Source organism: Schistocerca americana, chromosome 4 (assembly GCF_021461395.2).
Source record: "Schistocerca americana isolate TAMUIC-IGC-003095 chromosome 4, iqSchAmer2.1, whole genome shotgun sequence".
In the NCBI taxonomy this organism is placed as follows: domain Eukaryota; kingdom Metazoa; phylum Arthropoda; class Insecta; order Orthoptera; family Acrididae; genus Schistocerca; species Schistocerca americana.
In genome coordinates, this window is record NC_060122.1 from 27,134,458 (window position 1) to 27,148,601 (window position 14,144).

General features: G+C 44.0%; 1 protein-coding gene across 1 annotated transcript in view; it reads left to right on the forward strand.

The window, feature by feature from the left end:
- LOC124612552 (odorant receptor Or2-like) overlaps window positions 1-14,144 on the forward strand; it is a 170,473-nt gene that overhangs the window by 98,144 nt on the left and 58,185 nt on the right. The window contains exon 5 of the mRNA XM_047140827.1: window positions 6,192-6,543. Within this exon, the coding sequence (XP_046996783.1) occupies window positions 6,192-6,543 (352 nt within the window). The remainder of the gene's footprint in view (window positions 1-6,191; window positions 6,544-14,144) is intronic.

Genomic DNA, 14,144 nt, shown 5'->3' on the forward strand with positions numbered 1-14,144 from the left:
AGAACAATGGCTCGCACTGGCTTGCATCCGGCGGTGGCTCGCGGCGTTGGCGGCGGCTGTGGTGGTGGTGGCAGTTAAATCGGGTGTCGAGTGGTGGAATATGTTTTTTATTAGCAATCTTTTGTATAAGCTATATTCCATCGATTTCACCGAACAATCGGATGCTTCGAATTAAGAAAAACCACCCCGTACACGTGAATAACACCAGTTTAATTAATTTGCATACATTTTTATATTAGTGTGGTATTGGCGGTATAGTAGTTAATGGGAGGGAGCGCGTGGTTGGATGACATGGAGCAGAACAGCAGGTTAAGTGAAGAACACTAGGTAAATTTGCATAATTTTTATGTAAAACGCAGTACAAAAGTTTAAGGGGGTGTGTGGCAATGAAGAATGCGCCAAAAATGGCGTTCAAAAGCATGTGAAATTCTAAAAGTGTACCAGAAAATGGTGGGAGGACTTAACTAATTACTTAATTTAGTATCAATGGCGGTAGAATATTTTAAGGAAATGGGGGTGACATGGAAAACCACTTAACAGAACAATAGGTTAAGTGCCAACAAAGGCCCAAAAATTAGGTTAAGACACCCAGGGTACAGTGATGAACATTAGGTTATGCATCATGTTTCCTCCATGTAACTACTTTTTAAAAGGCGTACATGTTTCCAGACAGCAGGTAATGATGATCAAGTGAAATTCAACCCCCACAAACTTATTTTTTTTTTTAAATAAACAATATACATTTGAATTTCTTGTTATGAGATCCTTCCTCTCCACCAATTTCTATATATTCCATACAATGCCTTGAATCCCCTAAATTGTTTAAATAAACAATAGTCCACACAATGTCTAAAATTTTTAAAGAATATTCCATACGCTACAATCGAATACCCTCCAAATGATCGATCGACTGAGAAGAGGTGGCGGTTGGATGAGTTAGGATAGTGGAAGTGCCCTTTTTTCCCACCATTGTCTTAGGGTTGCATTGTCCTGACGGAATTTGAACTTCCCACCAGGGGGGTGTGGCACTTTCACACCAGAGAGGTCAATTAATTGACCAATTTAATGAAGTAGTCAATGTGACCTAAATTATCTTCCCACCATTTTCTTAGGTTAGTAGAGGTTGTATTACCCTGATGGAATTTGAAATTCCCACCAGGGGGGCATGGTCGAGGGCATAGCACTTTCCCACCAGAGGTGTTAACTAACTGATCAAATCAATTAAGTTGTCAATCAAATTGATAAGAGTGAGAGGGGGGCCTATTCCAATAACAGACCTGAATGTGTACCTGTAGCAGTGAGGGGGGAGGGGTTGGGGAGGGGGAGGGGGTGGGAGGATAATAGGTTAAGTGTCTGTCACTTAAAAGGAAATCGGGATGACATAGAAAAGCACTTACAGAACAGTAGGTTAACTCATACCTGAAAGGGTACCTGTAACAGCGATGGGTGAGGGGTTTCCCGAGAGGGGGGGGGGGGGGGGAAGTGTGAGGGGGGGACAATGGGTTAAGTGCTGTGACATGGAAAACCACTTAGCAGAACAATAGGCTAAGGACCTGTCAAACAAAGGAGAACAATATGTTAAATACCTGTCAGTCAAAGGAGAATAATAGGTTTGCCCCTGAGTGCATACCTGCCCCTGATGTAGGCAACCCGCACTAACGAAAGACCGAGCGAGGTGGCGCAGTGGTTAGCACACTGGACTCGCATTCGGGAGGACGACGGTTCAATCCCGTCTCCGGCCATCCTGATTTAGGTTTTCCGTGATTTCCCTAAATCGTTTCAGGCAAATGCCGGGATGGTTCCTTTGAAAGGGCACGGCCGATTTCCTTCCCAATCCTTCCCTAACCCGAGCTTGCGCTCCGTCTCTAATGACCTCGTTGTCGACGGGACGTTAAACACTAAAACCATCACCACCACTAACAAAATGCACCTGTACAGACGTAGCCCCACTACTTGCACCTGCACGTTGTCATGCAAAATGTTGGGTGGGTTGTGCAGAACATGTCGCCGCTTCTTTCGCAAAACTGGTCGCAGGTGATACTCCTCGGATGTATATATGTATATATATATATGATAACTAAAAATTTTAAGAAACTAAATAAAATTAAAAAACTGCATTGAAATTCCTTACACGTATCATGAGAGCTTGGTGGTAGAGAGGTACTGATCACGTACAGAACACTGTGGTTCTGAATGCTAATGGGTGATTTCCCATTCTTTATTTTTAAATTTTTATCGAAATTACTTTGATTACAACGTTTGTTCATTTACATTGCTTGAATGTAATTTTTTATTTCTATTTCTTTGTGATATAATTTTAATTATCATATGAACTCTCCAATTTGCTCGATTGTTACTTCACATCATTCTTTTTTCGTTTGTGAACTTTGTTCACATGATATTGATTATTTTTATGTACTAACGTCGTTGTAACATTTCATGTTTTCGTACACATTACTGTAGGCATTATTGCTATTCGTTATTGTGGTTGAATTTCACTTTTACTTATAATTCCTTCTTTCTTTCTCCATATTCGTTTTTTTTCAGAATACAACAATAATTTACGTATTAAATGTTTCTAACCTAATCTATAACACTATTACCATCCAAAATATCCACATTTCGTAGTGGTAAGTACATTTTTGTCACTACTGCATATTTGGTGCAATCAGATTATTTCGTATTTTGGTCTTTACCCGATCGACCACGAATTTCGTATGTTCCACTACTACGACAGACGATTAAAAATAATGGTGACCATTTGCACAAAGATTCCAATAGGTAAAATAATGATAGGAAAGAAAAATTGAAGACAAATGAGACATTACTACGACGATCTAGATGACGTTACAAAGAGGTAGAAATAGAAACATTGCATTAAATCAATTAATTAGATGCAAATAATGATCAAATTCATTTACATAACGAATTACAAATAAAAATTTCAAATGATTTTAGGATATTCGACCTTTTGCACTTTACGAATGTCCATTAACCACTGCGCTACACCACCACTTTGTCCAGTATTCGCATTTTTAAAGCCGTATTCTATTCTAAGAACAAAATTACACGATTGTTACAAAAACTAGTAAACTGGAACACCATAAACTTTTCCTTGACTGCCATTTGTCTCGAGCTGCAGTGCATCTGGTTAGAGCACGTGGTTCCATTTGTCTTAAGATAAGTGCATCACAAGATAAGTGCATGGATCTATGAGGTCATCGCGGAACAGTGAAAAATGGTTCAAATGGCTCTGAGCACTATGGGATTATGGGACATCTGAGGTCATCGGTCCATTAGAAGTTAGAACTACTTAAACCTACCTAACCTAAGGACATCACACACATCCATGCCCGAGGCAGGATTCGAACCTGCGACCGTAGAGGTCGCGCAGTTCCAGACGGAAGCGCCTAGAACAGCTCGGTCACACCAGCCGGCGAGGAACAGTGAGAAACTAAGTTTTCAGTAGGGTCAAAGTGAAAATATCGCTGTGGTTTCTCCACGAAATCACTTACGCAGAAAGCGTTAAACCGACATCCATGTGCTTTGATAAGAGCCAGAAGGCGTCACACGATGAATGTCTAAAATAGAAACATGCAACAGTGCTTTTTTGATAAAGTGAAATACAACCAAATTTTGGCTGGTTGCTTGGAATTGTTCCAAAATACCTGTTGACGTAACATACAATTCTTGTAAGATAATTTAAGGAAGTTAACAATGAAGACACAGTTCCAATTTTCAGATGATGCATGAAACGTTATGTATTATGTCAATCAGAAAGTAATGGCTACTTTCTTTTCACTTTACATGAAAAGTAAATGCGATTTAAATGTCAACCACAACATTGACGATTAATTTGTCACGTTTGAGTAAAATCTCCACCTTTATGCACAGTTTCTTTTCCACCATGAAACTCGAGCATGTAAACTTGTGCGGTAAGAATCGTGGCCCAGCTTCCTCAGCCGCTGGTGCTCCAAAGTGATGCCTCCGATGAGCTTCATTTGGTGGACCGAAGAGACGGAGAGACGGACGCGGTGTGGTGCAGTTCCTCGTTATTCCGGTCGGTCGGCATTTTCGGTATCCGGCACGCAAAAATCTTGCAGTAGCCGAGTTTCTCAGTAACGACCATCGCAACGCACTTACTGCCGACGCAACTCGTCTGCTGTGTTACCCAGCGGTCGCCGCGGACGATTTTGTCGACGCGCTACGTGTTGTGTGGCGTCACTGCAGCAGCTGGCCGGCCGCTGTGCGTGGCATCGGCCAACAGCGTGCGCCTTTCAGCTTCTCTACAGCAACGAACCCCTTGTCTGGCGTCGAACGGCGCATTTCCTTACACCTTCTTCAGCTTTTCATGAATGCGTTTCGGCGTTCAGCAGCAAGGAATTCAATTACAGAACATCAACATACGGGCATCAACGTCGACCATTTCCGAAAGTTATATAGTTCTGCCATCTGTTGATGTAGGCTTCCGTAAACAGACATCTTGTGAAGCGCAACTCGCTCTGTTTTTCCGCGAGATCCATAGTGCTGTTGACAACGGTGCTCAGGTTGACGTCATGTTCCTTGACTTCAGGAAGGCATTTAACTCAATCCTGCACTGCCGTTTAGCGAAAAAAATACAGGTTTGCAGAGTGTCGGACCAGATTTGAGACTAGGTACAAGAGTTCTTTGCAGAAAGAACTCTACACCTCGCTCCTAATGGAACAAAATCGACGTACGTAAAGGTAATTTCTGTAGTACCCAACGTATGTAAATGATTTAGTAAAAAGCGTCGGAAGCTCTTTAAGAGCGATCGCAGATGATGTGGTTCTCTATATGAAAATAGCAACACGAGAAGACAGAGCCGATTTGCAGGATGACCTGCAGAGGATTGATGAATGGTGCATGTGGTGTCACCGTCAGACACCACACTTGCTAGGTGGTAGCCTTTAAATCGGCCGCGGTCCGCTAGTATACGTCGGACCCGCGTGTCGCCACTATCAGTGATTGCAGATCGAGCGCCGCCACACGGCAGGTCTAGAGAGACTTCCTAGCACTCGCCCCAGTTGTACAACCGACTTTGCTAGCGATGGTTCACTGACAAAATACGTTCTCATTTGCCGAGACGATAGTTAGCGTAGCCTTCAGCTACGTCATTTGCTACGACCTAGCAAGGCGCCATTACCAATTACTATTGATACTGTAAATCATGTACCGTCAAGAGCGTCGTTCTTCATTAACGAATTAAAGTTAAGTACTCCACCAGCTACGTCCGTTTTTCTAAATTCTAATTTCCTTGTCCTGTTCCAGACCTCACGCCAGCCTGCGTGAGCTAAAACGCGTGCCTTTAGGCTTCCTCCAGTAACGGTGTTGGCCCTCCTGCCAACCCACAACAGTGCAGGTTCTGACAATTTACCCCGAGCGTAAATAAATGTAACATATGGAGTGTACACAGGAAAGGAAATCCGACACTGTACAACTACATTATTGATGTCAAACTACTGGAAACAGTATCTACCGTAAAATGTCTAGGAGCGAAATTAAACGAAATGACCACTTAAAATAAATAGTCCGAAAAGAGTATGCCAAACTGAGGTTCATTGGAAGAATTTTAACGAATTGTAACTCATCCACGAAGCAACTGGCTTATAAGACGCTTGTTCGACCGATTCTTGAGTGTTGTTCATCAATGTGGGACCCTCACCAGTTTGGACTGATAGGTAGGACAGAGAAGATCCAACGAAGAACGGCGCGTTTCGTCACGGGTTCGTTTAGTCGGCCCGAGACCGTTACAGAGGTGTTTCACAGACTCCAGTGGCAGACTTCAAAGCAGATGCGTTGTGCATATCAGAGAGGTTTACTGTTGAAATTTCCAGTGAGCACTTTCCGGGAAAAGTCTGATACCGTATTACTTCCTCCCATATACATCTCACGAAATGACCACGATGAAAAATTCCGAGAACATAAGGGTAATACAACGGCTTACTAGCAATCATTCTTCCACGTCCAAACGAAGTGGAACAGTGAAGAGGGGATACGTTGGTGCTACCAAAAGGATCCTCCACCGCGCTGCATTCGGTTGCTTGCGACGTATGTTGTAGATGTAGAGGACGCAGTTACTGGAATGAGCTGTAGAAGGTTTAGGGAGGTGTGGCAAGTTCAAAGTTCTTACTGCTTATTTAAGTATAGCTGTACGATTTGTGTGGTTGCAGGTAACGGGACGTTCGAGAGACACCTGGGCCGCAACCTGCCGATGCTGATCTGGTGGTACGGGGGCCAGCCCGTGAGGACGCCCTACTACCAGCTCAGCTACGCGCTCATCTGCTACTGGTTCATGCTCATCTACCTGTCCACCAGCACGCTGGACGCCTTCTACGTGACGCTCATCATATACCTGTCGTCGCAGCTCAAGATGCTCAACGCAGCACTGGCTGACACCGTCCAGCTGCCCGGGCGCGGTGAAGCGGCTACCGTAGGCGACCGGCGGTCCGCGGCCTCTGTAACACGGCATGGGGACTACCGGAGGCTCGTCCAGTGCGTCCTCTTCCACCAGGAGATCATCAAGCTGCGTAACGCAACGCTCTGTCTACAGCCTAGCCAAAGTAAAACTGCCCTAGAAGAATATTTCGTGCACCTGAAAATAGACAACCCAGCTTACATCGCCTGCATCTGTATGTTGGGTTGCCTATCTCAAGGCGCTTGAAATATTTTCCTGGGCCAGTTTTATTTTTTCCATCCTGTATAACTGTTGGTAATAGGGGAACTCGTGCTTAAGATTTTCGATGTCCCTTCTTAATTGTGGTGGTTAATCTGAATATTTATATACATTCAAGCGTGTGGAAAATGACATTGGTTCAAAGTCAGCTAAGGTTCTGGGGAAATCGATTACAAAATTAACAAAAAGAGAGGTTCTTTTGAAGTAAAATGTGGCAAAGGATGAAATCAGGTGATCCGACATCTGTCGAAGATGTGGCCACAGCACTGCAGGAGGGGTTGACCAGCTGTGTGCAAACGTGCAGCACGTGGGGAATTGCCCAAACGTTGGACAGTCCCGCGACCACAGTCCGTAAAATGCTACGAATCAGCCTGCACTGCTGTCCATGCAAACTCATCCGTGTTGAGGGGTAGCATCCTGCTGACTTGCCAGCAAGACAAACTACGACTCCGGAATTTGTTGCTCTCGTGGATGTGGATAACGAATGGCCGCAGCACATTCTGTAGACAGATAAAACCCATTTTCGTTTCGCTACGGTTGCAGGTTCGGTTCCAATCCTGCCTCGGGCATGGATGTGCGTGATGTCCTTAGGTTAGTTAGGTTCAAGTAGTTCTAAGTTCTAGGGCACTAATGACCTCAGAAGTTAAGTCCCATAGTCCTCAGAGCCATTTGAACCAACCCATTTTCTTTTCCAAGGACACACAGTATGCAGAATTACAGAATATTGGCAATAGAAAATCCGCACGCACACCAATTGTTACCACATCATTCTGAAAAAGCAAGTGTGTGGTGCAAGTTAACGGTATCGTTCATGGCAGGCTGTGTTTTTCGAGATGAGCCCTGCGGGTCTTGTTACCTGTACGGTCACTAACAGTTTTTTGCACATCAGCGTCACTCCAGCTTCTTGACAGCGTGCATGTTTTTATGCAGATGGCGCTCATCCGCACATTGCACAACCAGCGATGCGGCTGCTGCAGAAGCATTTCGGAAATGTATGAACTGTCAGCGCTCATTTCCCTACAGCCTGCCCGTCCACATCACCTGATCTTAATCCATGTGACTTCTGGCTATGGTGCTATCTGAAAGATGCTGCGTTCAGTGCTTCAATTACGAACATAGCTGAAGTGAAGGAACGAACGGCGCAACGCATTCCGAACGTGAACTCTGAGGCACTCCAATCTGTTGTGGAGCATGATGTTCCCCGATTTCAACTTGCGGCAGAAAACTGTGGGCAGATTATTGAACATGTCTTGCACCAGTCTCACGACAATTAGAAACAGATGTCAGTTTGCTTTTTATGTGGTTTTTGGCCCCAGCACAATTAAAAACCGATGTCATTTTTCTTTTGATGCAATTTTTAGCCCCAGGGCAATTAAAAGCAGACATCATTTGGCTTTTGATGCAGTTCTAGGCTCAGAACAATTAAAAACCAATGTAATTTTGTTTTTATGCAGCTTTTGGCCTCAGGAGAATTCGAAACCGATTTTTCCCACCCGGTTTGGCAGGACCTTAACTTCGTGGATGGGCTCACCGAACAAACAGTGCAGCAATTGTTGATTGCTGAACATGTGCGGTCATGCGCATTGAAGAGTATGGCTGGTCCAATATGCAACTCAAACCATAGCCCCAGCACTGCAGTTCCTCTGCCATTTCTACCCGATCCGATTTACATTAAGACGTTGGCAGAGACGTCTATTGTTAAAATTTACGTTCTTTTTTGTTCCCCGGCGTCAATAATATACTGTTCAAATTTGCGAGCAGTGGTTCTCTTCCTACGCGCTTTGAAACTGGAACTTTAATTATGGTCATCATATGCTATTCCTGGTAAACATGTTCTATGAATTTCACAGTGTAATGAATTTTATTGTTTATTTATTCTACCTAATTACTTCGAAAGTAAAAGAGTTACAGTTCCAAGGCTTGTAGAAAATGCCTTGTAGTACCAACAATTTTCCTTTCATTGATAATATGGGTTATTAATGGTGTACAATACTGATACTTATTGAATAACAATAGAACACATAAGCATGGGGACTTATTGTTGCTATTTCAGCTTAATTCACCACTGTTTAAGTCAGTGTTTCAAAGAGAAAGCAAATGAAATACAAATTATCCTCCTGATTCACACATCCAACGTGTGCCCAGCCTCTATACTTGATACAAAGCACCCAGTCTTCTTCAAATGGCACCATTCACTTTGAAAAATGCAGTTTTCGATCCCTTCTGTTGACCCATTATTTCCAGTAAAATCCAATTTTCTTTGCCGCTATGTAATTAGTTTCTCATGATAACTCTCTCTGCGTTAATTATCTTTTGGAACACTTAAATTCAGTTTTCTTCAACTCTTTTTAGCCTTTCTTTATTTGGCTTCCAATCTCCTTTTCTCGGTGGCGATCTTTTGCTCCCTCCGAGCGAGGTGACGCAGTGGTCAGCAAACCGGACTCGCATTCGGGAGGACGACGTTACAAACCCGTGTCCGGCTATCCTGATTCAGGTCATCCGCGATTTCCCTAAATCGATTCTGGCAAATGCCGGGATGATTCCTTTGAAAAGGACACGGCCAACTTCCTTTTCCAATCCGATGGGACCAATGACCTCGCTGTTTAATCCCATCCCCAAATCAGCCAATCAAACAACATTTTCTCCTTCAATTGTTGTGTGGGAGGTAGTGATACAAAGGTCCCACTTTTGAACCTCCCTCGGGGTCATTTTGTTAGATGTAACACTGCTCAAACTATTTTCACGCATTCTTCATTCATCTTCCTCTTATTTTTGTTCATTTTCTGCCACGTCAGTCTGAAAAGAAGTGATAAGAAGAAAATATAATCTAAAAACTGGAGTTACTTGTGGTCGGTACAGGAAGACAATCGCGTGGCCCGTACTGCACAACTGACATGCTGTAGCACCTATTCATATTCTGCGTTCTTTTAGAGAAATTGTCATGAAACGTTTGTTAGATGTCATTCCTTACATTGCATAGATAAGCGAAATACAGCAACGTTATTAATCTCTCACCTTGAAAAAAGGTGCCACAGGCCTGATGTTATCCTAAGAACAGTGCGACCACCGCCAGCCACGCAGAGCAGACAAAGCACTGAAGAGAGGAAGGAGGTATACGTGCTTGCTGCTTCTTAAGGTACACTTTTACCACCTGAAGGCAGAAAGGTAAATCCAAGTAGTGGCCGGCCAGCCGATACTGCGCGGCTTTCCCCTCCACCGAGATTCTGACCCACAAGTGATCCAGTCACATCTACGGTGCAACGAAAGACTTTGCTCCCGCTGCATCAGAAATGACGTAGAACGTCGCTAAATCCATGTGATTATCTGATGATAGCCATGTTATTTGCACGGTTCTACCAATCGGGGAAAATTTTCGAATGATTTTCAAACATTTCTCTAGCACTGTTACTTAGAAGGAAAACTTGAGCTGTGAGTGGTGTCGACGTGACACGCGTATACAGCGGGCAAGACCACGTCACTGAGGGAGGCAGTGTGAGGCTAGTCCGTTCTTGAATGAACCTTTTGAGTGAGTCTTTAGACATTCTGCTGCGTGCTCCGAGCTGGGATCCTGCTGACGGTGCCCCTGCAGGCAGTAGCTCTACCGTGCTGAAAACTGATAAACAATGGCCTCTGATAAGAATACGAACTGCCGCCATTAATAAATGACGTTTAGGGGCACCATCACGGTGAATTTATTGAAAAAAGTCACCGTTAACTTCGCAGCAATGCACTTCTGATAAAAACTAACATAATGAACTCGAATAAAATACTGTATACAACAGCCTTCATCTCATAAAAACCCTTTTATTCATAAGTGCTTACGGTTTCTACCTGATGTGGACGAAATAGAAGGAATGATTTAATGTAATGAACATAAAGTAAAGAATAATTATACGCTTCTCTACCGAGTGATGACGTGTGGAGACGATGGCACGGAGCAGGACAAGTGGACGCCGTCCAGTGACGTCGACTGGTCAATGTGTGGCGGTGTCGTGGAGGCAAACAGCAGACGTGCTGCTCCTTGCCTGTCGCCCTGCGTCGTCTTTAGCCAACACGATACAACGTATGCGATACATGCCAAAGAGCATGAATTGTTGTTGTTGTCGTCTTCACTCCAGAGACTGGTTTGATGCAGCTCTCCATGCTACTCTATCCTGTGCAAGCTTCTTCATCTCCCAGTACCTACTGCAACCTACATCCTTCTGAATCTGCTTAGTGTATTCATCTCTTGGTCTCCCTCTACGATTTTTACGCTCCACGCTGCCCTCCAATGCTAAATTTGTGATCCCTTGATGCCTCAGAGCATGTCCTAAAAACCGGTCCCTTCTTGTTGTCAAGTTGTGCCACAAACTCCTCTTCTCCCCAATTCTATTCAATACCTCCTCATTAGTTATGTAATCTAGCCATCTAATCTTCAGCATTCTTCTGTAGCACTACATTTCGAAAGCTTCTATTCTCTTCTTGTCCAAACTATTTATGGTCCACGTTTCACTTCCATACATGACTACACTCCATACAAATACTTTCAGAAACCTTAATATCATGCTGCGTATTATTGTAAGTTATATCAAAATAACAATTTACTCGTAAATATGGTTTTCGACCGAGTCATCAGGTGTCGTGAAAATTCCACAATGCTTCATCGGTGCAACAAACCGTCGTCTTGAAAATGGCGATCGGTTACGCTGATGAAATACTGCAGAATTTTCACAAAAATATTCGAAGTCTCGCCCGAGAACCATATTTAGAAGGAGTCCGTCAGGAAAGTCTCAAGCAACACAACAACGTACATGTTGACTCCACGCAGCCAGCAGTCGACACCAGTGTGCACCGTCCACATTTGCTGCCCCCATCTCCTAACGTCGTCACTGGTTAGGGCACCGTATAGTTTATTCTTAACCGAATGTTTATTGCATGTCATGTTTCCGTCTGTTCTGATGTACTCTGATTTACAGAGCAGCGCCCGAAGGTGACCCACATCGGGTCGAAACCGGTCACCACTTGGAATAAAAGGATTTTTATACGATCAGGCTTGTTATATAATGTGTTATTACTATTCATTGTGATCTCTGATATGCTCAATATGTATACAAAGATTATAACTAACTAGAAAACGGAAAATACTACACTACTGGCCATTAAGATTGCTACACCAAGAAGAAATGCCGATGATAAACGGATATTCATTGGACAAATATATTTACATTTTCACGCAATTTGGGTGCATAGATTCTGAGAAATCAGTACTCAGAACAACTACCTCTGGCCGTAATAACGGCCTCTATACGCCTGGGCAATGAGTCAGAGCTAGGACGGCGTGTACAGGTACAGCTGCCCATGCAGCTCCAACACGATACCACAGTTCATCAAGAGTAATGACTGGAGTATTGTGATGAGCCAGTTGCTCAGCCACAACTGACCAGACGTTTTCAATTGGTGAGAGATCTGGAGAATGTGCTGGCCAGGCAGCAGTCGAACATTTTCTGTATTCAGAAAGGCCCGTACAGGACCTTGCAACATGCGGTCGAGCATTATTCCGCTGAAATGTAGGGTTTCGCAGGGATCGAATGAAGGGTAGAGCCACGGGTCGTAACACATCTGAAATGTAACGTCCACTGTTCAAAGTGCCGTCAGTGCGAACAAGAGGTGACCGAGACGTGTAACCAATGGCACCGCACTATACCATCACGCCGGGTGATACGCCAGTATGGCGATGACGAATACACGCTTCCAATGGGCGTTCACCGCGATGTCGCCAAACACGGATGCGACCATCATGATGCTGTAAACAGAACCTGGATTCATCTGAAAAAATGACGTTTTGCCCTTCGTGCACCCAGCTTCGTCGTCGAGTACACCATCGCAGGCGCTCCTGTCTGTGATGCAACGTCAAAGGTAACAGCAGCTATGGTCTCCGAGCTGATAGTCTATGCTGCTGCAAACGTCGTCGAACTGTTCGTGCAGATAGTTGTTGTCTTGCAAACGGCCCCATCTGTTGACTCAGGGATCTAGACGTGGCTGCACGATCCGTTATAGCCATGCAGATAAGATGTCTGTCATCTCGACTGCTAGTGACACGAGGACGTTGGGATCCAGCACGGCGTTCCGTATTACCCTCGTGAACCCACCGATTCCATATTCTGCGAACAGTCTTTGGATCTCGACCAACGCGAGCAGCAATGTCGCGATACGATAAACCGCAATCGCAATAGGATACAATCCGACCTTTATCAAAGTCGGAAACGTGATGGTACGCATTTCTCCTCCTTACACGAGGCACCATAACAACGATTCACTAGGCAACGCCGGTCAACGCTGCTTTGCAGAAGCGTCTACACGTACATCTGCACCTAGATTACAAATCACTGGCAGGTGATATATATATATATATACGTTCACTGACACATCTTTTAGTTATTTGACGTATATGCCACACGTTTGAGCAATATTCTGGTATTAGACATACAAGTGATTTGTATTTGTTAGCGATCCACTTCTGTAGAAGGACAAGATTGTCCTAGAGTGCTAGTAGTGCACCGAAGTCTGCCATCTGCTCTATCCACCATAGAGCCTATGTGATAATTCAGTTTCACATCTTCACGGTTTGTTACTCCCAGGTTTTTTTGTTTGTTGAGCGATTCCAGTTGCGTCTTGTTACACGATGAAAGGTCTCTGTTGGATTCCTTTCATGTTAATGTCTTAAATCTGTCATATACGGCATAAATTCCTCTTCTAAATTTACTGTGGTGTTTCTGACTATCTGGGAGGAGACTGAGCAGTGAAACGTGTTACTTTTACACATAAAGAAGAACGATCTGTCACACTACTACACTTTAAAACACAGTTTATATGTAATTCATGTCACACAGTCTCATACAGAACCTACATCCGCTTTCTTTTATATACTGTATATGATAAGATACTGTCATCCCCCTTCCCTTCTGTGTGAGAGGATGAATGAGCAAATGTATTTCTAGTTGCATGCTTGATGGTAGCAGAAAAGATGTCTGCTAGAGAACAGTAGGACCAACGTCGGAACAAGTAGCTACGCTTTCTAAAAGCAGAGAGGTTTCTACTCTTAGCATTGTCCTGTCCGTCCCTTGTCATGTTGGTATAGGAAGCTGCCTCTCTGGCCACTTCCGTTTGTATTGGTTAAGCACGCTCGGTAGGAGCCCAGGTCAGTCTGTCCGCTGCGAGCGTCTGAAGTGGTAAGATCCCTGGCTAAGCGCATCTCTGCTAAGGCTGTACGACAATGGATTTCTTAAGTTCAGCCTAACTGAAAATTTAATCACCTTTATTTCAGGTATGGATCTAAAATATCTAATGTTGTTGTTGTTGTGGTCTTCAGTCCTGAGACTGGTTTGATGCAGCTCTCCATGCTACTCTATCCTGTGCAAGCTTCTTCATCTCCCAGTACCTACTGAAACCTACATCCTTCTGAATCTGCTTA